General features: G+C 40.0%; 1 protein-coding gene across 3 annotated transcripts in view; it reads right to left on the reverse strand.

The window, feature by feature from the left end:
• Plekhb2 (pleckstrin homology domain containing B2) overlaps positions 1-15,299 on the reverse strand; it is a 45,359-nt gene extending 30,060 nt beyond the window's left edge. The window contains exons 1-3 of one of the 3 annotated variants that reach the window (XM_015479109.2): positions 15,179-15,299; positions 4,020-4,064; positions 69-221 (exon numbers count right to left, since the gene is read on the reverse strand). In XM_015479109.2, the coding sequence (XP_015334595.1) occupies positions 69-221; positions 4,020-4,056 (190 nt within the window). In that variant the 5' untranslated portion in view covers positions 4,057-4,064; positions 15,179-15,299. Of the gene's footprint in view, positions 1-68; positions 222-4,019; positions 4,065-15,178 lie in introns of those variants that run through there. The other 2 variants (XM_015479110.2, XM_015479111.2) reach the window with 2 other exon arrangements.
• Between the last annotated feature and the right edge of the window lie 12,599 nt (positions 15,300-27,898).

Below are 27,898 nucleotides of genomic sequence, written 5' to 3' on the forward strand. Positions count from 1 at the left end.
CCAAAAAAAAAAAAAAAAAGACGAGGAAGAACAGATGACAGAAGTTGGCTAAGGAGGTGGTAGCTTACCCCGACACTCATGCCCTGTGCGAATATTGATGCAATCCACCGGCATATGGACCTTATCCTCAATACTCTGCCGAGTCTGGTCATCATAATAGATCAGGTGACCATCTGACCACAGGTCAAACCAATTCTTCTTCCAGCGCTTCAAAATAGTACCTAAAAAAATACATGGGAAAGGTTGGCTTTGGGCAGAGTAAACAAAAGATTTTGTCCTCTAAGGACAGAACCAAAGGAAACTCTCCTGTGGTCTACTAAACACACCTGCACAGAACTGCCTGAAGCAGTTCATCAAAATGGAAGTAGTAGGGGCTCAGTGATGGAAGTAGTAGATGTGCTCAGTGGTAGAGCAGTTGCCTAGCATGTGTGTGGCACTAGGTTCAATTCTCAGCACCACATAAAAATGAATAAGTAAAACAAAGGTATTTTGTCCATCTACAACTAAAAAAATTTTTTAAAAAGGGGGGGGTTAGAAACAAACACCATGGTGGCCTGACCCACCCTTGCTGTAACAGCCTGCAGGCAGCATGTACTGTAGACACTGAGCAGATTGCTAACCAAAGGCCAAGTCCCAAAATAAAAAAGTTAAGGGGGAAAAAAAAGTTTGCTTGAGTTAATGAAAAAGAGCTAATATCTAATTTCCCAAGTAGAATTAAGCTAAACTTTAAACGTTTTTGACTTCCTAAACTTTCCCAACACAAGCTAAACTGATCTGAAAATGCTGGCCTGGAAAGTCTCTATATGTAATGAAAATAGTATCTTCCTCTCTGGGAAAAAAATGTTTCTTTTTTTTTTTCCTCAAGAGCTTTCATATATACTCTTTTCTAACATTTCCCCTTATAGGAAGCCCACAGCATTGTTGCAGACACACAGGACTGAGACACTGGATAAATGGGTACTCCTATCCTGACACATCCTACTACCTCATATTTCTGTCAGTTTGAGAGACCATACTTTCATTTGTAACTTGGACTAGACAATTAACTTTATAAAGCTATAATTTCTTCATCTACCAGTGTGAAACCCGAAAGCGGACTCCGCAGCTAACTTTAGCTACAAGCCAACCCTGAATCTTTCTCACATCCGTACACTGCCCACTATACATTCTGTTCCTGCACATCCTAGCCTGTACTTGCCCAATGTGCAAAACTCTTGTTTCCCATACTTCTGTTTATACTCTCCTGCCTGCTACTGATATCAAACGTGATATCCAGCCTTTCCACTACCTGCATCAGGCACCCTTCTCAATGAGAGGAGTAGTGCCACTTGCCAACGCTGTTTGTACTGGCACCCAGCACTGTGATTGGCAGTGCCTGAATATGCAGAAACTACCAGATTGAGTCATGAAAACAGGTGAAATCATCAGGTTAGGGAGTTCTGTCTTAGTATTTCAGAGGCAATCAAAGACCTGACCGCAGACTCCCAGATCAGGCTGCCCCTCAAAGGCCAAGTACTAGGTCCTATGCAGCAATGACAGGAAAATGAATGCTGGGGACTGCCTGGCCTACCCATAAGCACAAGTATATCTCTGCTGTTCTGTAACCAGTAAACGTAATACATCTCACCTCATTTTATGTTACTGAGATTAATACTTCTTCTTTCAGCAAAGGAAAATCAATCACATGTTTGAATTGGCCATAAAGAAAAAGTCTGTTGAATATACATCTCTATAATAGCCATGGGCAAGGATACTGAAAATATCTGAACATCTATTTTGTGTATATATATCACCATGCTGGGCGCTGATGAGGAACACAAAAAATTGTTAAAAGGGTTACTGTTCACTAAAAGTCTACACCATTTACATTCAGCTGTAATGGAAAATGATTGTTCTCAAACAAGAATGTGATAGGGCCTAATGAGAAAAACAGAAGACATCCAAAGAACCAACAAAGGAGGAGACTTCCTCAAGGTCTAAACAAGGCTCCCATGTCCTTGACCATAGGGGAGACTGGAACCAAAAACCCAAAACAAGCAAACTTCACAAAGATTGGGTCGAGGCTCCAATATATAAGGACTTTCTGTACAAATCCAACATTACAATAACTCTATCTATGCTAAGACTACCAGACTGTCACAGACCTTGAGAGGACATGTGGTTCTGCTCCAGATTTGTTCATACAGAACAAATTAAACAATCATCTCTGGATAGAAAGAGTATTAACGATGAACTCAGTCTTGAGCTTTAATATAAATCTCTAACAGTTCCTTCACCTTCTGAATATAGGCCTTGTTCCTCTGAGGTTTTGTTTTTTGTTGTTTTTTTTTTTTTTTTTTTTTAAAAACATGTTTTTTTCTCTCTTCTCCCTTCCCTAACAAGATTAGGGATACAGTGTTACCTTTTCTTCCCCTAGTTAACAGTCCTTGAACACATCCACTAGAGGAAGAAGATGTGTACTGAGGATCTGGGAAGTGAATGAATATCTCACAAATCAACAAGCGAATCCTAACAGCCAACAGGGAGCCCTGGGATCTGTACAGAGCACACCTGGAATATAACTCCCCCCCACCCCCACCCTGGTGTCCCTCCCGATGGGGAGAATCACAGCCTTTGGGATAGGAGTCTCCCACGTTTCTCCTTTGCTAGAAAAGCAATAATCCTTCCTTTTTCTTTTTCTCAAAACAGTGTCCTTGTTATTGGATTGGCATCAGAGATAAGGACTGAGCTTTCAGCAACAATTCTACCTTCCATAGTTTGTTTATATCCAAATTACCTCATCTCACAAAATCTTAATTTTAAATGGAAACAACAATACCTACTTCATGGAGCTATTGTAAGAATTAAATGAGTATATGAAAAATATTTATAATGGGAACAAAAATAAACTTCATAGACAATTGTTTTTATATAAACCATCCAAGGTATGCAGTTGATTCTTCAATACTAGACTCAATATTAGCTAAGTTCTGCAGGCACCCCTCATGTCTCTGAACAGTAAACCAATTACATGTACCACAGTTTAGAATTATAAATAATGTGGTAGTCATCTTTTCCTTAATCCTGCTCTTTCTAGGGCAACAAAAGAGTCTATTATTTCTTTAATAAACGTAGGTGAGTTTTCTATTTTAAAACAGGATGAATCTTACATGGAGTGGCAGCCTCAGAGGTGAACTACTTATGAAAGAAAGATCCAAGACAAGTCTAGGAGAGTGGATCTCTATCACACTTTCTTAAAAGAGATTTAAATTTCTTTTCTGGAGTTCCTTTGGAGATTTATAAAAAAAAAGTGTGGCTTTTGATAAACTTGTTGCCTCAGGTCCAGTCTTCCTCTACATAATTACAAAGCCCTCCTGTATTTCAGAATCTGAGTCACTGCTCAGTCACCAGGTAAGACAGGCGTTTCCCACACCCAAGATGATCAGTACCTCCATGCTATATATAGTACAGCAGCTAGGTGTAGTCAGATTCAGGCAGTCTCAGGTCAACCATTAACAATAAAGTATGCTACTAAGGAAAGAGAAAACAGTAAGGACTGCCATCATTTCCTGGTTCTTATCAATTCAACAAGTAAGGAGGAGTTCCAGGGGCTGGAGATACAGCTCAGTTGTACAGTGGCTGCTTAGCATGTGTGTATGAAGTCCTAGGTATGATCCCCAGTACTGAAAGAAAAAAAAAAGAGTTCCACGTGTACAAAAAGGTATTTTATAGTTATGAAAATCCCAAAGAGGAAATTGAGGAAAAAACATAAGACTTGGGGCTGGGGATGTGGCTCGAGCGGTAACACGCTTGCCTGGCATGCGCAGGACACTGAGTTCGATCCTCAGCACCACATAAAAATAAAATTTAAAAAAAGATGTTGTGTCCACTGAAAACTGAAAAATAAATATTAGAAAAATTCTCTCTTCTCTCTTTAAAAAAAAAACATAAGACTTTATGATTTATTTTTAAAAGTCATCTGTTTTAGCAAATAGAAATAGACACAGAACCTAAGGCAGACCCACATGTCCTGTACTCACTCTGTCGCAACAACCATCCACTCTTCACAAATGCCATCTCTTCACCTATAAGAGAAGAAAAAGGGAAGTTCAAAATTATACCCAAAAAGACAATGGTTTATCTGTTGTAAGTCTCAATCCTAAACCCCCTTTGATGTCATCTGAGGAAGAGCCCAAAGACAATGGACCCCACTGACCACCTGGCATTTACCAAATATCCTCTTAGTGGGGTTCATACCTGCCCTACCCCACCTTCCATTCTAGGCTTCAGTCTCACCACCCACCCTGATGAGTAAACAGACATGAAGCAGCCTTAAGGGAACTAGGATTCAACACAGATAAGGACTTGGGACTTCTGATAACATTCCTGGGGTCCTAAGGTCTAGTTGTTCCAGCTTTACACCTGATCAGGTTGACATGGCTTAGTCAGATGTGCCACACTGGTGATGGCAGAGTAGCCAAGTCAGAACAGAAAACTAGGAGTCATCATGAAAAAGCTTGACAGTTTAACTCAATAAAAATAAAAGTCTTCTAAATTTTAAAAAGATTTATAACAAATTTGAGAAAAAAAAAAAACACTACAACCAAATGGCAGCAGTGAGTTTATTTCCTTCACCTACAAAGCTCCTATATATTATAAAGAAAAGGCAATCACTTGAGAGTTTACAAAAAAAAAAAAAAATTTGAATAACACAAAAATAAATTCCGAAGAATGTACCCAATTTCTCTCTCAATTCAAAGACAAAATTCAAAATGTAAAGTCAAAAATTTTACCTATCATCAGATAGGCACAAAAAAATTCCATGACATCAGCCAAAAGAAAAAGCAAACAAGAGGACAGAGAATGAATATTGCTGCAACCCTTCTGGAGGGGAATTTGACAGAATCTGCCACAATTTAAAAACTGTACCAGGCACAGTGGTGCACACCTGTAATCCCAGCAATTTAGGAAGCTGATGCAGGAGGATCACAAGTTCAAGATCAGCCTCAGCAACTTAGTGAGGCTGTAAGAACTTAACGAGGCTCTAAGCAACAAGCAAGACCCTGTCTCAAAACAAAAAATAAAAAGAGCTGAGGATGAAGCTCAGTGGTAAAGCATCCCTGAGTTAAATCCCAGTACCAAAAAAAAAAAAAAATGTTCATATACTTTGACCCAGAAATCCATTACTAGCAATTTGCCTCGTTGATAATATGTGTCAAGATTCAATAAGGTTTTTATATACAAGGATATTCACAGTAACATCACTTATACCACAAAATACTAGACACATCCAGCATGGCCCACAGCAGATGAGCACCTCTATCCAGGGCAGAAAATCAGGCAACAAAAGAGAATGAAGAAATGAGGTAGAAGAACGTATGTAACAAGCACACACATCTCTCTCCTGCTCCACTATGTTCTGAAAGGACTCATGTAATCTATTGAGAACGTATGTCTCCAGGGGAGAAAGGAGGCAAAACTATAACAGACATGAGGGTGACCAGCCACATTATACCTTTTTCTGTATTCACACTTGTTTTCAATAATGTGCATGTATTATTATTATTTTTAAGTCAACAGATAGTTTTGGCAACTCAGATCATGGACTACTTCTGTTTTCAACTTTAATTTATTTAGAGGTACTAATCTGAACTAAGGTTTGGAAAGTTAGCATCCTGCAGCAAAAGCTGGTGTGTGAAAGCCAAAATGCAAATAAGTTTCCTTCATACAACTCCATGTACTAAGCATGGGTGAATTCTCACCTTTCTCCAAATATTTAGGAAAAAAGCTCCACATTGTCATCCTATACTCCAGCATCTCAAAACTTCTTTATTCTGAAGGTACTAGCTCTCCTTACAACTTTTGCCAACTCATCTAATTCATGCTGTCTGCCCCGTCAAGAAAGGAAGTAAGATATTCATTCATCTTTCCCATACTATCTTTTTCTCATTTAGGTTCTTGAACAAATAAACTGTATCCAGAAAAGCTATTCTCCCACTTTCTCCGAGTGGGAGTGAACAGACGGCTGCTGGCAGCCACCTTATAAACAGGATGGGCCAGCCCACAGGTAACTGACCCTTGAGACAGCAGAACTCATTCTGCTGAGCCACCACCTCAACTAACTCTGGAAAACACCTTAATCCAGGGCTTTCTACTAAGCAAAATTATAGGTCTCTCCTCCAAGCTGGGCTGAATCTAGAACTGCTAACAGTCTAAAACAATCATTCTTCCATTAAGATTTGAAACAGAGAAATAATGCTATCATATTTTCATTCAACAAATAATATTTATTTTTATTAATTTTTGTGGTGATGGGGAGTGAATCTAGGTGCTCACACATATTAGGCAAATGATCTACCAATGAGTGAATCTAGGTGCTCACACATATTAGGCAAATGATCTACCAATGATCTGTAGTCTTGCCCCAAAGACTTTTACAGAAGCTACTATGTGTTTAGCTTCATAATAGACACTAAGGATACACCTGTGACCAAGTCAAAGCAGGTATATTCATGTAGCTCGCCCTCTAGTGGAACAGGTGAAACATAAAAGACAGAATGGAATGCTGTTGACAGTATATCTCTACAGTAATTTATTACCTCAGAACACAAAAGTGAAAGGGATTATTCATATATGCTAAATCATAGATATTTATATCACAACTTCCTATCCCTGTAATATCATATAAAAAAGAAAATTACCTAGCTGGGCCCAGTGGCACATGCCTGTAATCCCAGCAGCTCAGGAGCCTGAGGCAGGAGGATCACAAGTTCAAAATCAGCCTCAGCAACTTAGTGAGGCCCTAAGCAACTCAGTGAGACCCTGTCTCTAGATAAAATATAATAAAGGGTCAGCGATGTGGCTCAGTGGTTAAGTGCTTCTGGGTTCAATCCCAGTACCAAAAAAAGAAAATTACCTAGAAAATAAGGGTTGAAAGACAATTTTAGATAAAGTCTAAAGGATCTAAAGGTTTCCTACTATCTCTGATTATAATCCACTATTTGTATAAGTCAACATCTGATTTTCCAGATATTGTGCCTGTTTTCTTTGGTGTTTTCTTAATATGAGGGATGGGTTTCTTTTCATATACATAGGGCTCAAAGGATGTCAACAAGGAGAAACTAAACAACTGACTTCAGAATCAAATTCCAGTCCATTTGAGTCAAGATTCAAAAAGGAGGGACTGGGATTGTGGCTCAGCAGTAGAGCACTTGCCTGTGTGAGGCACTGGGTTCAATCCTCAGCACCACATAAAAATAAATGTTATTTAAAAAAATATTCAAAAAGGAGACTAATAAAAACATCCACATCTAAGGGACATTATAAACATATCTTTGGTATGCCTCTATAAAATAGTTCAACACTATTAGAAAAAAGGAAACTGAGATTATTACAAGGAAGAAACTGGAATTGCAATAGAAACTTATGACTTTTGAAAAAGAGAAATTCGGTTAACTCAAGTAGCTTCTTATCTGGTATCATCCTGTCTACCTTTAGTCATTATACGGAAAATCTCATGGATCCCTCAGTACCTAGTTTTTTATCTCTAACACTACTTTCCTCTAAAAGGAGCCAGTGATCCTTGAAAATGAGATGGTTAATTTAAAGACAGGATACTCAAGATGTACCTAAGTTGTTTCTTTGCTGGAAAAACAAATGCACTGGGTATAGTGGCATGCTCCTATAATCTAAGCTCCTTGGGAAGCTGAGGAGGATACCTTGAGCCCAGGAATTCAAAGACAGCCTGGGCCACACAGTATGACCTTGTCTCTTAATAAAATAAATTGCTTTCACACACAGCTGCAAAGCCAGCAACTTGGGAGGCTGAAGCAGGGAGACTGCCAAGTTTAAGGCCAGCCTCAGCTATTTAGCAAGACACTGTTTCAAAAATTTTAAATTTTTAAAAAGGTTGGGGGAATGGAGGCTGGGGATGTGGCTTGGTGGTTAAGTGTCCCTGGGTTCAATCCCTGGTAACAACAACAACCTGCTTTCAGAAATGCCTTTAAAAATGACACAGATAATCAGGCTGGGGTTGTGGCTCAGTGATAGAGAATTTGCCTGGCATGTGTGAGGCACTGGGTTGGATTCTCAGCACCACATATAAATAAATGAATAAAATAAAGGTCCATCAACAACTAAAAAATACATATTTTTAAGGGTTTTTTTTAATTTTTTTTTTTAGTTGTTGATAGACCTTTATTTATTTATACATTGTGCTGAGAATCGAACCCAGTGCCTCACACATGCCAGGCAAGTGCGCTACTGCTGAGCCATAGCCTTAGCCCTAAAAAATACATATTTAAAAAAAAAAAAAAAAGAAAGGATAAAGATAATCCCAGTGGCTTGGGAACTTGAGACAGGAGGATCACTAGTTCAAAATCAGCCTTGGCAAAAGCAAGGTACTAAGTAGCTCAGTAAGACCCGGACTCTAAATAAAATACAAAATAGGGCTGGGGATGTGGCTCAGTGATGTATTACCCTGGAGTTGAATCCCCGGTACGTACCACCCACCCCCACCAAAAAAGAAGAAACTAGCTAAATTAAGGGCATCTAGTGGCCAAATCATCTAGTGGCATGTCAATTTCAAATAATTACTGTTCTTAGAACCAACAGAGACTGAATGGCATCCTGAATATAAAAGGATTAAAACTAGGCTGGACAGTGTGGCACACACCTGTAGTCCCAGCAGCTCAAGAGGCTGAGATAAGAGGATCACAAGTTCAAAACCAGTCTCAGCAACTTAGCAAGGCCCTAAGCAACTAAGCCAGACCCTGTGTCTAAATAAACTATAAAAAGGGCTGGGGATGTGGCTCAGTAGTTAAGCACCCTTGTGCTCAATCCCTGGTACTTTAAAATTAAAAAAAAAAAAAAGATTAAAATAAGATACATGGGGGGGGCGGTGCTGGGCTTGTGGCTCAGCAGTAGAGCGCTTGCCTAGCACGTGCGAGGACCTGGGTTCAATCCTCAGCACCACATAGAAATAAATAAATGAAATAAAGATATTGTGTCCAACTATAACTAAAAACTAAATATTAATAAAAAATAAGACACATTAATATAAAATGTATTGGAAAAAAGACAACTCTTCCAATATGGAAGTATGATTTGATTTCACCCAGTTGAGGGCCTAGGGGTTAATTTAAAAAATATATATTGACACATTTTTATTTTGTATAATATCCTCTCAGTGGATAAGTCTAATGGTTGTTGTGCTTATAATGAGGGATATGTGCAGCTTTTACTGTTTTAGATATTAGGATTTCCTTTTCAAGACAAAGAGACAACAAACTTCTAAGGTGAGGGTTCAAGCATACTAAAACTTAGGTATATGAGAAGATATAGGTACAAACTTGAAACCAACCTAAACTTCAGCTACTGGGGAGAATGGCCCTGGAGAAAGGAACCGTGGATTCACACACTAAATTATGTAATAAGGGACGTGAGGGCAAACTGGTTGTGACATACGTAATCCCACTGATCACCAGGGATGACTCAGCTGATCTGGCTAGCTAAAATCTCTAGATGCCCCTTTCTCCTTTACTGCTTCATGTGTTTTCCTCCCAAAGCTGTGTGCCTGGACGATCTTCCCAGATAGAAGACCATTCTTCAGTCAAGTGTATACAAACAATTGCACTCCACTCCTAGAACCTACAAACCAACACTCAAGGAATGCATTGAGTGGGGTTACTTGCACTTGCTGGGCAGGCACTCCAGAAAAGCCCAAGGAATCCAAAAGAACATAAAAGTCCCATGATAATGGGAGCTTCCTAAACCACCTTATGGAATCTTTATCCAGATCACAAAGCATTAGACACAGATCTTGGGGCAATGAAGCTAGGGCATAAAACATCTGACAAGGACAGAAAAGTGGCAGCCATCTGAGTGCAGGAGTAAGCACTTTATACTAACTAACGAGATGCACATCCTTTGTCTGTATATACTGCGTTGGCCTCCACATTGGTATCACTACCACCTGGGCACTACTTGCCTCATTAGCTTCCATTAATGGCAGCAACTCATCCTGGCCTCAGCATCCAACCCATAAGCAATATGTGACACAAACCAGACCCTCCACACCAGACAGGATAAATAACACACACCAAAGACAAGTCCTTAAATAAGCAGCTACACAGGGTGTGGTGACAGATGCCTGTAATCCAAGCTACTCAGGAGGCAGAGGCAGGAGGATTACAAGTTCAAGGGTAGCCTGAGCAATTTAGCAAGACTGTCTCAAAATAAAATAAAAAAAGGTCTAGAGATGTAGTCAAGTGGATGCAAGAGGCCCTGGGTTCAATTCCCTGTATCATAAAAAGAAAAAGACAAAAAACATTTTGAAAGTTCCAAAGCAATTGAACAAGTGGTAACTAAATTAAAATTTGACCTTCTTTGCTTTATCATTGTTAACAGAAGCAAAATACACAGCAAGCCAAGCCAACTCCTGTCAGAGTATACTGGAAAGATTCAGAAAATAGAAGTATAAGATAATTCTAAAGGTGAAAGACATAGCAGGAGAATTTACTGAAAGACTTAAGAGTCAAAGAAGTCTGGGGTGGGGTTGTGGCTCAGTGGTAGTACGCTTGCCTAGCATGTGTGAGGCAATGGGTTCAATGCCCAACACCACATTAGAAAAAAAAAATTAAATAAACAAAATAAAGGTACTATGTCCATCCATTTAAAAAAAAAAAAAAAAGTCATTGAGGCCTTCTACCCATCCAGGTACCAGCCTTCCCTGATCCTGAGGATGCCCCAGCATAGCTGAGAGTTCAACACATGCCACTTTTAGAAGAGGAATATAGGACAGATAGGTCCTAAACTCTCAGCCCTCTTCCTTTACTTACTTACTAGATGCTAACTCTGGGCCAGGGACACAGCCCAAGAGGAAAGATTTACAGATACTGATTCATATGGATGCTCCTCAATTTAAAAAAAAAAAAAAGTTCAGTCTCTATGAACACCCTACAGGGAAGCACATCAGATGATAAATTATAAGCAAACAAGACTTTCAAAGTTTTATAGTAACACTCTCTTAAATATGTACAGAAAGCAAGCACTGTAAAACACGAGAGAAAAGGCCCAGCACAGTGGTGCACACCTGTAATCCAAGCTTGGGGGGGGGGGGGACTGAGCAGGGATGATCAGCCTCAGCAACTTCAAGGCACTAAGCAACTCAGTGAGACCCTCTCTCTAAATAAAATACAAAATATTGTATTGTCATGTGTAACTAATTAAAACAAATAAAAAAATAGATATAGTAATAAAAATAAATAAATAAATAAATAAAATACAAAATAGGTCTGGGAGGTGGCTCAATCATACACGTAAAGAAAGTCTACCATAAAAAATAAAGATTCAAAAGAGGTGAGGGGCTGGGGATATGGCTCAAGCGGTAACGCGCTCGCCTGGCCTGTGCGGGGAGCTGGGTTCAATCCTCAGCACCACATAAAAATAAAATAAAGATGTTGTGTCCACCAAAACTGAAAAATATTTTTTTAAAAAAAATTATCTCTTTTTTCTCTCTCTCTCTTAAAAAAAAAAAAAAAAGAGGTGAGGACAATCTCACAAAAATCACAGAGACAATGCAGAAAGCAAAAACAAACTTCAAACTCACAAAAACAATTATCATAAAACAAATGATGTTGCATCCAAAAAAAAAAAAAAAACCACACAGAATGTTCCAAAATAGATACATTCAAAGCTCTCAGTTAAAGATGATTACCACAACTCAATAGAGCTGGGGATGTAACTCAATGGATGCACATAGATACATGCCAGGCATTAGCTCAATCCCCAGCAAAGCCAAATACAGACAAAAAAATAAATTCAATATAAGAATTTTTCTCAGAAAAAAAGGGAGGAAAAAAGTCAAAAGAGAGAGGGTGGAGTAAGGAATAGAGGATGAGTTTGTAATATAAAACACTCTGCTTAGGATTGAGGACATAGCTCTACCGTAGAGTCATGTGCTTAGCATGAGCAAGGATTACAGGAAAGTTTCAGAAATAAATCACGAGAAAAAGAGCAGAGGAGAAACACCAGACAATACAGTTCTAGACTCAAAAGCACCACCAAGCAGTCAAGCAGGAAGAACTTTAAAAGAGCCTCAGTAAGGTAGATTACTGGGAAATTTCAGAATGCTAAGGACAAAAAATAGAAACCTAAAAACTTCTCAAAGAAAAAGAGGAGTCAGATTAAGGACCAGCAGTCAGCCAGGTGAATAGCATCTTTATGGACAATGATAGAAGACAATGGAACAAGAGAAAAAATGACTTCCACATCAGAATTCCAAACTAGGTCAAATCAGTAACCAAGTAAAGACATTTATGCAAATGCTAAAAGTCTGAAGATTTTACTACAGTGACATAGCCATATCAACCTTTATAGCAACTCAATTCACAATAGCTAAACTATAGAACCAACCTAGATGCCCTTCAACAGATGAACGGATAAAGAAAATGTGGTACATATATACAATGGAATATTACTCAGACTTAGAGAAGAATGAAATTTTGACATTTACAGGAACTAGAAAAATATCAAGCTAAGTGAAATAAGCAATCCTCCAAACCAAAGGGCAAATGTTTTCTCTGATAAACGGATGCTAATCCCTAGTAGGAGGGGTGTTTAGGGAAGAATGAAGGAACTTTGGATGGGGGGGGGGGGACAGGGGACAGTGGGAATGGGAAGGACAGTAGAATGAGACAAACATTACCCTATATACATGTATGATTGGTGTGATTCATAACCACTTAAGGCCAAAGGAATGAGAACTTATGCTCCACTTGTGTACAATGTTTCAAAATGCATTCTACTGTCATGTATAACTAATTAGACCACCACCACAAAAAAATTCCTGTTAATGGAGGGGAAAAGTTCCCTTTTTGTCACATTTTTAAGTTTGTTCTTTGTAGTTTTTTGGTAGGTACTGCCACTAATAAAGTGATTCTTTAATTTCTTTGACATCCAGAAGACAGAAGAAAGAAAAAAGGAGAAAGAAACCAAATATTAAGGCAAGCTTAGAAGCACAGCAAAACTTTCTGAATAAGTTAAGAAACCTCCATCTTCCCAAGGAAGACTAATACTCCAAGTGTGGCATCTGGCCTGGAGTGGCAGTGCACGCCTTTAATCTAAGCTACTTTGGAGCTGGCAAGAAGATTCTAAATTTGAGGTCAGCCCAGACAACTCAGCAAGACCCTGTTTCAACCTTTTTTAAAAAATAAGTAAATTGGGCTGGGGATATGGCTCAAGTGGTAGTGCGCTCGCCTGGCATGCGTGTGGCCCGGGTTCGATCCTCAGCACCACATACAAACGAAGATGTTGTGTCCGCCGAAAACTAAAAAATAAATATATATTAAAAAAAACCATTGGTTTAAATAAATAAATAAATAAAACAGCACCCCTTAGGTTCAGTCTCCAGTACAAAAAAACAAATAAACAAACAAACCTTTCTGCTGTGTATATTTCATAAATTCACAATCCTTGAGATTATAAGGAAACTTACTTACAAACTGTGCTAACATCCTGAAATTATAACACTAGTAAAAAACCTACCTTAAATTCTGAGTTGTTTTCTGCAGTCTACCTCAAAATGCAATGTACCACCGACATTATGCCAGACACAATGTTGTCCTGTCAGGAAGATCCTAGAGCATAAATTTGATTCCTGCCCTCACCAAGATCAGTGTGAAGGGGAAGACAGTCAAGGAAAGAGATCCCTGCAACACAAGGTAAACAACAGACACAAAGGAAGCCCAGGCAGGCACCTGCCAGACCAGAGTTTCTTCCCAAAATACCTGTCCTATGTTAACCAGCAGGCCAGCCAAGGATTAGGAACTTCCTGGCCCTAGAAACTCTGAGTGCCACTGGCTTTGAACCACTGGCTGCAGTATTCCCAAGCACATGCAGGTCCTTAAGCATATACACCCACTGCAAAGGTAAATACACAGATGTGTTTGTGCATGCATGTTTTGGTCATTGATTTGTCCAACCAATATCAAGGGCAATAAGTAAATAAACAAGTAACAGTCCCACCTTGGATACTAATTCCCGGAGTGACTTCAGATAAGTCATTTACTACAAGAGCACTGGTTCCCTTTGAGGCCACAGGAGGCCATGGAATATTCCTCTCTCTTCCTTCAGGCGGAGACTCCTCCCTTTCAGTCAAATGGTAGGCACCCAAAAAAGTCAATGATTTTCTAGAGCCAGGAATCAGTAACATTTTGAATTGGCCATGTTCTCTAGATGTTTTAATAATCCACACCATTCCTTTTGTCTACCCATCCTGAAACACTAGGAATTTTATTCGCTCATTTATGAAGGTTCTTTTACGTGAACAAAACAACTAACCTATTCCAATACAAAATAAAAATCCCTGTCCTCCAGCGTTCTCAACCGAAATGAGCAACAGAATCAAATGTGAAAATAAATAAATAAAAGATAATGCACACTAAGCACCTAAAACTAAAAACAGTGCAAGGATAAGAGCAAGTGAAAGGAAGCAGAGGCGGGCCCCACCCCGCGTGCTAAGCCCCAGGGTTACTCCGGACTCCGAAGAGGGGTAGACCACCGGGCTGGAGCAGAACCGAAAAGGCCGCAAGCTGCCCCTCCATGCTGAGGCCAGGCATGGGAAGACCGGAGGCGCAGGATCCGCGGAGGCAGCTGCAGGAGGAAGGGCAGTAGCAGGCCCCTGAGGTTGGACGTGTCACACCGCCAGGCAGGGGCAGGGCGGTGGCCGCACCCTGATGGTTGCTGTCTCCAGGCTGACTTGGAAAAAGGAGACGCTTCGGGCGACCTTGAGAGAGGGGAGTCCCTTCGGAGGGGCTTTGGGCTGGGTGACTCTAAGGGTCACCAGGGAGGAGGAACTCAAGGAAAGGGAGGAAGAAAAGTAATTCGAGGGGTGGGTAGTGGGGGTGTCCCCCAAGAAGAGCGCGGGGCTGGGCGGCTGCAGAGGATAGAAAGAGGAGGGACGCCAGGAAAGGGAGTACGGAGAGAAGTGCGGGGAGGGAGAGGCAGAGGCATCCTGGGGCTCCGCAGCGCTGGCGAGCCTGGGACGCCGGAAAGGGCTAAAGGGCCCCAACGGAGAGGCGGGGGTCCGTCCGGAGGAGCAGGAGAGAGCTCGGGAAGCATGGGGCGGCCCGGGAAAAGAGAAAGCCCGCGGGCCTGATGCGGGGGTGCTGGGTAGCCCCGACCGAACGGGCACAGTCACCTGTGAACACTTGGGCCGCGGGCGAGAAGCGGGCGGGAAAGCGCAAGCACGCCGCTGGACTCTAGGCTCCGACCGCCGCACGCCCGGGCGTCGTGACGTCACGGCCCTGGCGTGGGTGCGCCGGCGCACAGGGCTCGCCGCGCCCGGGGCTCGCCGGAAGCTGGAGGTCAGAGGCTTGGGGTGATCCATTAGCGGGAGGAGGCGTTGACCTCAGAGTGTGGACCGCTCCTGGGGAGTTTCCCCGCCACAAGAAGTAGTTAGCATATAAATACCACTTTCTAAGGAAAAGGGCCAGTGCTCCGTAGAGAAACGGACAACTGTAGGCACCAGGCACACCCAAGTGCCAGCCAAGCCTGGAACTTTAGGTAGGCCAGAAATAGGGAAGTGGTTAAAAAAACAAAAGAAACAATGATGGGGCATGATAAAGGACATGAACCAACGTAAGTTGCCCAAAGGCCAAACCCAGAAGAATTTTAGTAATAAATCACATAAGATTAAGTAATAACCTAGAGTGTAAAATAGACTGTAGTGCTATAAATGATTAAAGAAATAACTGGAGAAGGGATAAATCTTCCCTACAATGGAATTGTAATTATTAACACCAAGATGGGTGTATTGATCCCCACAGACCCCTGAGTGGGCTGTTCAAAGAATATAGTGTGGAAAGGGATTGGGGAAAATGACCTTCCAGTAAGAAACCTGACACATACTACCTCAGTCAAGTGATGAAAGGTAAATAACAGCCAGGCCTGGAAGTTCACACCTATAATCCCAACAGCTCAGGAGGCTGAGGCAGGAGGATCACAAGATCAAAGCTAGCCTCAGCAACTTAGGCCCTAAGCAATTCTGTGAGACCCTGTCTCTAAATGAAATATAAAAAAGGACAGGGGATGTGGCTCAGTGGTTAAGGGCCTGTGAGTTCAATCCCCAGTTTTTAAAAAAAGGGGGAGGAGGGTGTAAATAACAATGATTACCAGAAAAATGCAAATCAAAACTACTTTAAGATATCATCTCACTCCAGTCAGAATGGCTGCTATTATGAAGACAAACAACAATAAATGTTGGAGAGGATGTGGGGAAAAAGGTACACTCATACATTGCTGGTGGGACTTAAAATCAGTACAGTCAATATGGAAAGCAGTATGAGATTCCTTGGAAATCTGGGAATGGAACCACCATTTGACCCAGCTATTCCTCTCCTTGATCTATACCCAAAGAACTTAAAAACAGCATACTACAGGGACACAGCCACATCAATGTTTATAGCGCACAATTCACAGTAGCTAAACTGTGGAGCCAACCTAGATGCCCTTTAATGGATGAATGGATAAAAAAAGAAAGTGGCATATATATACACAATGGAATTTTACTTAGCATTAAAAAAGAATAAAATCATGGCATTTGCAAGTAAATGGATGGCATTGGAGAAGATAATGCTAAGTGAAGTTAGCCAATCCCAAAAAAACAAATGCCGAATGTTTTCTCTGATATAAGGAGGGCTGATTCATAGTGGGGTGGGGGGGCAAGCATGGGAGGATTAGATAAATTCTAGATAGGGAAGAGGAATGGGAAGGAAAAGGAGGGTGCAGGGGATTAGCAATGATGGTGGAATGTGATGGACATCATTATCCAAAGAACATGTATGAAGACTTGAATTGGGTGTCAACATACTTTATATTTAAACAGGTATGAAAAATTGTGGTATATATGTGTAATAAGAATTGTAATGCAAAAAAAAAAAGTACATGTATTGTTGTAGGGACAAATGAGGCAAGGCACCAAAGATAGCAGGAAACAGTTTTATTTGGCTGCAGCCAGGTATAGAGGGCACAGCTTTTGCTGTAATCAATTAATCCCTGAACCCCGAGTTCAGGGAGTTTCAGAGTTTTATACCCAGCATGTAAGGGTAGGGGTTCAGAAGTTCACAGTGTGCAAAAGTTCACATAAAAGCAGCTTTTTCTTTCACTGTTTTGGGCAAGTTAACTATTCAAGGACAACACCTGAGAAGGGGAGAGTTTCTTTTCCCCTTTCTTTCCCTGCCAGCTGTTACCAGAGCCCAATTGTAACTTATCTTAAAAATGTAGACATCTCTGTGAAGCCCAGCTCAAGGCCAGAGGCCTTGTTTGCACAGTTCTACAAAGTACTATACTGGATATGTTTGTGAAAAACTAGTAAGGAGGTGTCCAGCACCTGCAGTGTTGGTATCTTCCCGGCCAGTGGCCAAGTAAAACAGGGAAACATGAAAATAGGAAGTTTATCTACATTGACTCTTTTGCAGAGACTCTTTTGCTGACAGTCCTAAAATCAGCCATGGTGAAGAGGGCTTTTCTGTGGAGAAAGGGGGTGCCACTTCAGTAAAAAGGCATGAATTGGCGTGAATATTCTATATACAAAGATATGAAAAATTGTACTCTATATGTTTAATAAGAACTGTAATGCTTTCCACTGTCGTGTATTTTAAAAAAATCAATAAAATAAAAAAAAAAACAATGATTACACATAACAATGATTACCCTTGATGTGATTTGATGAAAATGACACTTTTCCTATGGTCTTTCTCTCCAAAAAAAACCCCATAATCCCAGTCTAACCAGGAGAAAAATAGCAAACATATCGCAATGGAAGGATGTTCCACAAAATATCTCACCAGTCCTTATAACCATTGAGGTTATTAGAAACCAGAAAAGAGCTGGTTGTGGTGGTACATGCCTGGAATTGAGGCAGAACTACAAGTTGGAGGCCAGCCTGGGGCACTTCAAGAGACTCTTAGCAACTTGGGGAGATCCTCAGTGGTAAAGCTTCTCTGGGCTCAATCCCTACTACCTAACGAAAGAAAAAAGAAACCAGAAATCACTGAAAAACTGTCCTGCAGTGTGGTGGCTGGACATTAATGGAAAAAACTGCAGATTGCAGATAAAATTTTTAGCTTAGTTAATAGTTTTGACAGTTTTGTACCATGATTATGTAAGATGGTAACATTAGGAAAAACTGTGTGAAGAATATACTACCATGGGCTTGGGATGTGGCTCAAGTGATAGCGTGCTTGCCTAGCATGCGTGGGGCACTGGGTTCGGTTCTCAGCACTACATAGAAACAAAATAAAGATATTGTGTTCACCTAAAACTAAATATTTTTTTGAAAAAAGAATATACTATCATAATTTTCTATAAGACTATGATTATTCCAAAATGAAAGTGTATCTAAAAAAAAAGATAATGGGGATGGCGAATATTAGTTTTCCTTATTGCTAAACTTTTAAGAGGCATCGTTAGGTCTCTCAGGATGGGGCAGAAGTATTGTCTAAAAAAAAGATTGAGCCAGCTCAGTGACCCAAGTCTATAAACCCAGAGGCTGAAACAGGAGAATCGCAATTTCAAAGCCAGCCTCAGCAAAAGCAAGGCACTGAGCAACTCAGTGAGACCCTGTCTCTAAATAAAATACAAAATAAGACTGGGGATGTGACTTAATGATCCAGTGACCCTGAGTTCAGTCCCCGGTACCAATAAAAAAATAAGTGCCCAGCTATTTTACTCTCTTTAGGCCAGCAATTCTACTTTGATATGATTAGTCTATGGTAAACAGAAACCCAAGCCAAAAATAGTTTACAGGGATATACATCATATATGTAAGAAATGGGAGTCAAAACAACCATTTCAAAAGGAACCAATGGCAAAAACTAAGAAGTTTATAGTAAGTATAACAAATATGTGAAACTATCAGAGCTCATCTCTAACTCAGGATATTGTGGCTTGGCAAACACTTTGGAGGACAATTTGGTACTAATAAATTTAAAGGTGCAGGTACCCTATGACCAAGCAATTCTGCTTCCAAGTAAATACCTCAAAGTAATATTTTTAAGCTTTTTTTTTCTTTTCTTTTTTTTTTTTTTTTGGTACCAGGGATTGAACTCGGGGACACTCAACCACTGAGCCACATCACCAGCCCTCTTTTGTATTTTATTTAGAGACAGATCTCACCAAGTTGCTTAGTACCTCACTTTTGCTGAGGCTGGCTTTGAACTAGTTATCCTCCTGTCTTAGCCTCCAGAGCCGCTGGGATTACAGGTGTACGCCACTGCACCCAGCATAGTTTTAAGCTTTTTAACCATCACCTAGGGTATAAGTTTACTTTATAATTTGATACATAATTATATTAGGGTTCTCCAGAGCAACAGAACCAATAGGATATATATGGGTTACAGAAAGAGATTTAATATGGAATTGACGCATGATTATGGAGGCCCAAAGTCCCACAATATGCTGCCTGCAAGAAAGGCCAGTGGTTAGTTTCAACATAAACCCATAGGCCTGAGAACCAAGAGAGACAACGAGGTAAGTCCCAATCCAAGTCTGACCAGAAGCTCTGATGTCCAAGAATAGATGATAGCTGTTGGAGCTAAAAGAGAGCAAATTCACACTATTGTAGGGACAGACAAGGCAAGGCACCGAAGATAACAGAAAACAGTTTTATTTGGCTGCAGCCAGGTTCAGAGGGCACAGCTTTTGCTGTAATTAATTAATCCCCAGAACCCCAAGTTCAGGGAGTTTCAGAGTTTTATACCCAGCATGTAAGGGGAGGGGCTCAGAAGTTCACAGTCTGCAGAAGTTCACATAAAAATAGCTTTTTCTTTCACTGTTTTGGGCAAGTTAACCCTTCAAGGACAATACCTGTGAAGGGGAGAGCTTCTTCTCTCCTTTCTTTCCTCCTCCTGCCAGTTGTTAACATGGAGCCCAGTTGGTAACTTATCTTAAAAATGTGGACATCTCTGTGAAGCCCCAGCTCAAGGCCAGAGGCCTTGTTTGGTACATTTCTACAAAGTACTATACTGGATATGTTTGTGAAAAACTAGTAAGGGAGTGTCCAGCACCTGGAATGCTGATATTTTCTCGGCCAGGGGCCAAGTAAAATAGGGCAACACGAAAATAGGAAGTTTATCTATGTTGAACTTTTTTGCAGAGACTCTTTTGCTGACAGTCCTAAAATCAGCCATGGTGAAGATTTCTGGGGAAGCCCAGTTAAGACTTTTCTGTGGAGAAAGGGGCTGCCACTACAACACTTCCTCACATTTTTGTTCTGTTTAGACTCACAAAAGACTGGATGATGCCCACCCACAACAGAGAGAGATCTTCTTTACATAGTCTAACAATTCAAGTACTAACATTTCCTAGAAACCCTTCACAGACATATCATATAAATACTGTCTTATCAGATATTTGGGCATACTATAGCCCAGTTAATTTGGTAGATAAAATTAATCATTTTAATTATGTAAATAATATTCTTTAAAACTGTTATAAAGCCAGGCACTGTAGCACATGTGTATAATCCCAGAAACTCTGGAGGCTGAGGCAGGAGGATTGCAAGTTAAAAGCTAGCCTCAGCAATTTAGCAAGGCCCTAAGAAACTTAGTAAGACTCTGTGTCAAAATGAAAAATAAAAAGGCCTGGGGATTTAGCTAAGTGGTAAAGCACCTCTGGGTTCACTCAGTAACAAAAATAAATAAACAAATAAAACAAATACTTACCCTTACTCTGTGCCATGCAGTACATTTTCTTATTCTGCAGTATAGTTCACTTATTTAAATGCAGACAATGAGCACAGTTGACTGGGAAGGTTGAAGCAGGATGATTGCAAGTTTAAAGCTGGCCTCAGAAACTTATCAAGGCCCTCAGTAACTTACTGAGATCCTATTTTGATCAATTTATCAATTGATGCAGACAATAACTCAGTAGTTTGATTTCATGACCTGGGACTGGTAGTTGGATTCTTACCCAAGACAGGCATGCTCTGACTATTATCACAAGCTGATGAAACCTCTAATTAGTGGAGTATAAGAACAGTTTATTATTAACATAACCTCCTAGTTCTCTGGGTTATTTGACATGAATATTGACTGATATTTTCATTTATGTTAACTGGTAATATTAAAGAGAAATAACTAGGTTGGGACCTCACTTGTCTGTTGAGGACATCAATGACTTCTTTGGGAATTGGGTAATAGTTTTTGAATATTATAGGAATATTTCCTAAATCATTTTTACTATTTATAATGTGATGGCTATAGACAATAGCCACTTCTAAGTTTAATGTACTTCACTAATATTCTCCCATCACATTCTTGACTCTAGAAAATCAACAAACAATAAATCAAGCTCTGATCAGTGTTTCTGATAAATTCCATGGGAATAAATATTCCTACATGGCCAATTTCAGGTTTTCAATATGGTATCACTAAGAGAGACCAGAAGATCAGCTGTACAAGCCTATACAACATGTTCACAGGTAGATGCGGGCTGCCTTAAGGTACAGGTAATAAAATAATTAGGAAGGGATGAATTGTGAATATATATTTCCTTTGTTTTTAGTGTTAACTTTAAACAATCAAATTTCTGATAATGGCTGCGCTTGACATTTGTCTTGCATTTTGCCTTGCAAAATTCCTGGAAATTTGTCCTCAGGCTTTTACCAACAGTCCGGCATACCCCTGAGTTCATTTTAATTGTTCTTTTGATGATAGATGCATGGATGCATTCCAATTTGAGTCTATTATCAATAAAACTGATACGGACATTTCTGTAAAAGTCTTTGCATGAAAATACTATTTCATTTTTTTTGGTGCAATTTTCAGGATAAGAGGTTAGATGTATTTTTATTAAAAAATGACCATATATATATTTTTGAAAGTTCTTAAACCATGTTGTGCTTTCTAAAAATATATATGAGCCAGGTGTGGTAGGGCATGCCTGTAATTCCAGCTACTTGGGAGAATGAGGCAAGAGAATCACAAGTTCAATGCCAGCCTGGGCAACTAACCAAGACAATGTCTCAAAATAAAAAAATAAAAAGGGTGGTAGAGCACTTGCCTAACATGTGTGAAGCCCTTGGGTTCAATCCCCAGTACTGTAAGGAAAAAAAAAGATTTATATTCATATCAAATTTCATTTTATAATGGGTAATACATTTACATGGTTTGAAAATTATGTGGAAATTATCTTTCTCATCTCTGTCTCCTATCTGCTCAGTACCATGGAGCATAGATGGGTGGGTTCTTTGTCTTACGAATTCAAAGAATGAAATCAACAGACACAAGGATGAGACCAAAGTAACAGAATTTATTAGAGAAAGAAAGAAAGTATAATTCCCAAAGAGGGTGGGGATCCGAAGAGAGGGGTGCCAACTGGTGCCTGTTTAGGTGATTTTATGGGCTTGATTGGTCCCTGTAGGTGATTGGTGGGATATAAGATTTCTTCAGCAAATCTGGACAAAAGTGATTTTTAAGCTTTAATCAGCATAAGGGTGGGGGTGAGGGTCTGTTGGCATAAGAGGAAGTACCTCTTATAGTTGGTCAAAAGTCTAAAGGCTGTTAAGTAACTGTTCTTGAGGTTAGGAACATCTGGGGTCAGGAGCTCGATTTCCTAATCCTCTCTTCCTCCTTTCCTTCTCTGAGACCCTTTTTCTGGTTGCCTATAGGAGGTCTGTCTTACCACTGTCCCAGACTTATCACAGGTAATCATTGCAGTTAGTTTTTTTTTTTAAATATATGTATTTTAAGTATTTCTGTAAATATTACATATATGATGATACTATACATGTGTGTGTGTGTGTGTGTGTGTGTGTGTGTAACTGGGAATTTAAACCACGAGTGCTTTTCCACTGAGCTACATTCCCATCACTTTTTTTTTTATTTTGAGACAGGGTCTCACTAAGTTGCTTAGGGCCTCATTAAATTGATGAGGTGGGCCCCAAACTTGCGATCCTTCTGCCTCAGCTTCCTGAGCTGCTGTGATTACAAGCATGTGTCACCATGCCCAGCTAAACATTATATAGTCTGTAAATACAAATTAATACAAATTTCTTGTATTCATTTTTCAAACTTTTCATTCTTTACTTTCATTTTCTTTTCTTTTTTTTTTTTTTTAAATATACAATGTTCTTTAACAAGAATCCTATCTCTTGATGTTTTCTATAAAATGGCCTACTTTGGAGATATTTTCATTTCAATATATACAAAAATTCCTCCTTCCACCACCCCTACCCCTGTGATTACAGAGTATTTCACTGTATGGATGAACAGATTTTTTCAATCGTTTGCCTAGTGATGGTCACTGGGGTTGTTTCCAATATTTTGCAACTATAAGCAATGCTTCAATGAATAAGTGTTCCATTTTATACATCTACAAGTATCTATAGAAAAACTCATGGAAGTGGAGTTGATGGGTCAAAGTTTTGTGTAGAATGCCCCCTTCATGGTAGTGGCACCAATAGAGTGCCCAGTCAATTTTGTGGATGCTTGCTAATCATTGGTGAAAAAATTTTATTTCAAAATTTTAACTTGCATTTTTCTTTATACAGAAGAGGTTGAAGGCCATGTGGGGGCACACACCTATAATCCTAGTGGCTGGGGAGACTGAGGAAGTAGGATCATGAGTTCAAAGCCAATCTCAGCAACTTAGTGAGGCCTTAGCAACTCATCGAGATCCTGTCTCTAATTAAAAAAAAATATGTATATATATTTAAAAGAGCTGGGGATATGGCTCAGTGGTTAAGCACCCCTGGGTTCAATCCCCAGAACCAAAAAGAAGAAGTTGAACTTTTTTATTCAAAACATTTTTGTCAGCTTTAATTAATTAATTATTTTTTATGTGGTTCTGAGTATCGAACACTAGGTTCGATATGCTAGGCAATCGCTCTACCACTGACCCACAACACCAGCCCCTTGAACTTTTTTTTTCTTACGATTAAGAGTCATTTGTATTTCCTTTTGTATGAACTCCCCTTATTTTTCTGTTAAGATTTAGAATTTCTAATTGCTAAGAGTTATCTCTTTAATATTCTCTCTCAGAATATTAAAGAGATAACTCTTTCTCCATGATATGTGTTGGGGCTATTTCTTCCTTATTAATTATTTGTCTTCTGATTTTGCTCATCATGCCTTTTTTTTTTTCGAGGTGCTAAGGGATTGAACCCTGGGCCTAGTGCATGTAAGGCAAGCACTCTACCAACTGAGCTATATCCCCAGCCCAGGTTTGTTTGTTTGTTTGCTTGCTTATCATGCTTTTAGCCAAACTTTTTTATAGTCATGTCTTCCGGATTTTGAGTATTACGAAGACCTTCTTGACTCTAGGATTAAAAAGAAATGTCCTGGGGCTGGGGCTGGGGCTGTAGCTCAGTGGTAGAGCACTTACCTTGCATGTGTGAGGCACTGGGTTTGATCCTCAGCACCACATAAACATAAACAAATAAAATAAAGGCATGCTGTCCATCTACAACTACAAAATAAATACATACAAAGAAATGTCCTCATTTTCTTCTTGTTCTTTTTTTTCAACTTTTTACAACTTTTTAAATATTTATTTATTTTTAGTTGACAGACCTTTATTTTATTCATTTATTTGTAGGTGGTGCTGAGAATTGAACCCAGTGTCTCACACATGCAAAGCAAGTGTTCTACCACTGAGCCACAACCCCAGGCTCTCTTCTTGTTCTTTTATGATTGTATGGAATATATTTATACCGTTTTAGTTTGGAGTTTATCTTTGTATATGGGATGAGGCATACACCCAATTTTATATTTTTTCAGATGGCTATGTTTCAGTGCCAATACATTTATGGAATAGTTCCATCTCAGTGATTTGAAATGCTCTACCCCCCACACACATTTTTTATTGGTGCATGTTAGTTGTATATAATAATAGAATTTGTTGTTACATATTCATACATACATACAGCATAACACTGTAATTTGGACAATTTGGATCCCAAGCACTTGCTCCCTACAACCCCTCCTCTCACCCCCTGGTCTCCCTACTTTATTCTTCTGATCTCTCTTTGGAGATGTTGTCAGACACCAAATTCCTCAAATTGTTGGGTACAGTGGGGCACGCCTATAATCCCAGCAGCCCAGGAGGCTGAGGCAGGAGGACTGAAAATTCACAGCCAGTCTCAGCAAATTATCGAGTCCCTAAGCAACTCAGTGAAACCCTGTCCCTCAATAAATATGAAAAAGGATTGGGGATGTGGCTCAGTGGTTAAGTGCCCCTGGGTTCAATTCCCAGTACACACACACAAAAGAGGAAAATAAAAACCAAAACTGTCTCTAAATTCCTCAAATTACTCCAGTGTATTTCAGAATTTTCTATTATATTTCGTTGGACTATGCATGCACTAGCAATATAGTTTCTCATTAATTAAGGCTGGTAAGTCTAGTGTTCTTGTCACTTTTTTTTTTTTGGAGCTGGGGATTGAACCCAGTGTGCTTTACCACTGAACTACATTTCCAGCCCCTTTGTTATGCTTTATTTTCAAAGTTTTCCTAGAATATACACTTGCCTTTTATATTTCTTGTTGATTTCCCCCATTCATACATTAGAATCATTTCATCTGGCATGGTGGCTTACACCTATGATTCCAGTGACTCAGGAGGGTTCAGTAACTTAGTGAAACCCTGTCTTAAAATAAAAAATAAAAAAAGAATTGGAAGGGGCTGGGGTTGTGGCTCAGCGGTAGAGCGCTCGCCTAGCACGAGTGGGACCCAGGTTCGATTCTCAGCACCACATAAAAATAAAGGCATTGTGTTGTGTTCATTTACACCAAAAAAATAAAAAATAAATAAAATAAATATTTGAAAAAAAAAGAGTTGGGAATGTAGCTTAGTGATAGCCTTTGAGTTCAATCCTTAGTTTAAAAAAATCACTTATCTAGTTAAAAAGTTATCAGTATTTTATGCAATTCATAAACGAATTTTCTGCACATAGATCTTTTTCCAATTATATTCACTTACTCAAGAATGTGATGTTTTCCTCTATGTGTGATGTTTTCCTCTATGTATGTAAGTGTTCTTTTGTGTTCACTTTTTAAAATTCATATAGGACTTACATAAATATTATTAAAAAGTTTATTGATAAGAATGATAATTTTATTTTTTGTACCATGGATTTTACCCAGGGGTGCTAAGCCACTGAGCCACATCCCAAGTCTTTTATATTTTTTTATTTTGAGACAGCATCTCACAAAATTGCTTAGGGCCACACTGTTACTGAAGCTAGCCTTAAACTTGGAATCCTCCTGCCTCAGCCTCCTGAGTTATTAAAAGTACAAGAACAAAAAGGAATGACTAAATTCTGTTATAGAACTTATTCATGTATTGTTAAGCTGGCAAACAGTGGGAATCAAATCACCATGCTGTTTATATTTCAATGGATATATTTAAAAGTGTATTGTCTTAATTTTGTTTATAATGATCAATATTTGCATACTCTAGAAGTTGTATCAAACTACAGGTTGAACATTCCTAATTTGAAAATTTGAAATCCAAAGTACTCCAAAATTCAGAACTTTTTGAACATGACACTAGAAATGGCATATTCCATAATATTTTGTTTCATGTACAAAATTACTTATAAATTGTATACAAAATATGTATAAGGCACTTAGGAAACATAAAGAAATTTGTGCTTAAAGGAAAAGATAAATGAATTTATGCTTAAACTTGGGCCCCATTCCCAAGATATCTCATTATGTATATGCAAATATTCCAAAAAAACATATATATCCAAATCCTAAAACATTTCTGGTCCCAAGCAGTTTAGATTAGGGAGATTCAACCTGTATTTTAATCCCCACTGAAATTCAATAGATGTCAGCTGAAGAACCTTTAGTTGGAAATGCAGCTGATGCTGCTCAAGAGTAGAATTGCCCTCTGCTTGGACAGTGTTGGGTAGCCTGATAGGGCTCTTTCTGCTAAGTAGAGGCCCATGAGGTGGTCCTGCTCTGCCTGGCACAATGGGACTAACCCCTCCATCCTCTACTCAGCACCCTATCATTTGTGACCAAGGTAAGCTCTTGATCTCTGGCTCTCAGTTCAGGCAGGGAACTTGTTTGTGGGTATTATTCATGTTAGAGAAGGGAAAGTAACTCTGAGGAAGATGAAAGCCAGGATTTCCCAGTTGATCAAACACAATGAAGCCAGAGCTTGGGGGTTTTGAATGACGAGTTCCTCTCTTAGGAGTTGTGTGTTTTGTTACTTTATTTGTGCAGTGCTGGGCCTCAAGCATGCTAAGCAAGTGCTCCACTACTGAGCTCCACCCCAGGTACGTTCTTAAAGTCAGTCAATCTCGGTGCAGATTCCTCATCCTGACCTAAAGGGAAGCAGGACTTTCAAAGCAGTGCTTGGCAGAGTGCGTACCACACCCACGGGGCCCACGCCACGTGAGGAGGGCCCACCAGCAGAGGAAACGGAGGACGCCCGCCCCGATTGCCGGGATAGCGTCGTTAGCGAGGAGACCTGGGCAGCGGACGGCCGAAGAAGGTGGTGATCCAGGACTGTCACTCTCTCGCCGCAGGGGCTGTTTCATTTAGGCGAACCCAAGCACACTTCCTTCACAAGAAGTTAACAAATACTATAACTATGTCCCGGCACGTTCTTTTCTCTATTCTGTATTAACCTGTGCAACTCGACCGCCGCCTACAAAAGGAAGCCCTCAGCGCCAGCTAGGGTCTCCGGATTCCGCGCGTTCAGGCGTGTCAGCCCATCCGGGCGCCTCGCGCACGCAGGCAGGAGCGCGCACGCCGTCGCGTCACGCGCCACGCGCGTCCCCTCTCCGGCGCGCTCCGGGCGGAAGTGAGGTTTGTGGCTCCGGTGCTGCGCAGCGTCGGAGTGGAGCGCGGGCTGCGGAGAGGCGGGTCGGGCGGAGCAGAGCAAACGCGAGTGCGGCCCCCGAT

This window comes from Marmota marmota, unplaced genomic scaffold (genome assembly GCF_001458135.2).
Source record: "Marmota marmota marmota unplaced genomic scaffold, marMar, whole genome shotgun sequence".
Taxonomy (NCBI): Eukaryota; Metazoa; Chordata; class Mammalia; order Rodentia; family Sciuridae; genus Marmota; species Marmota marmota.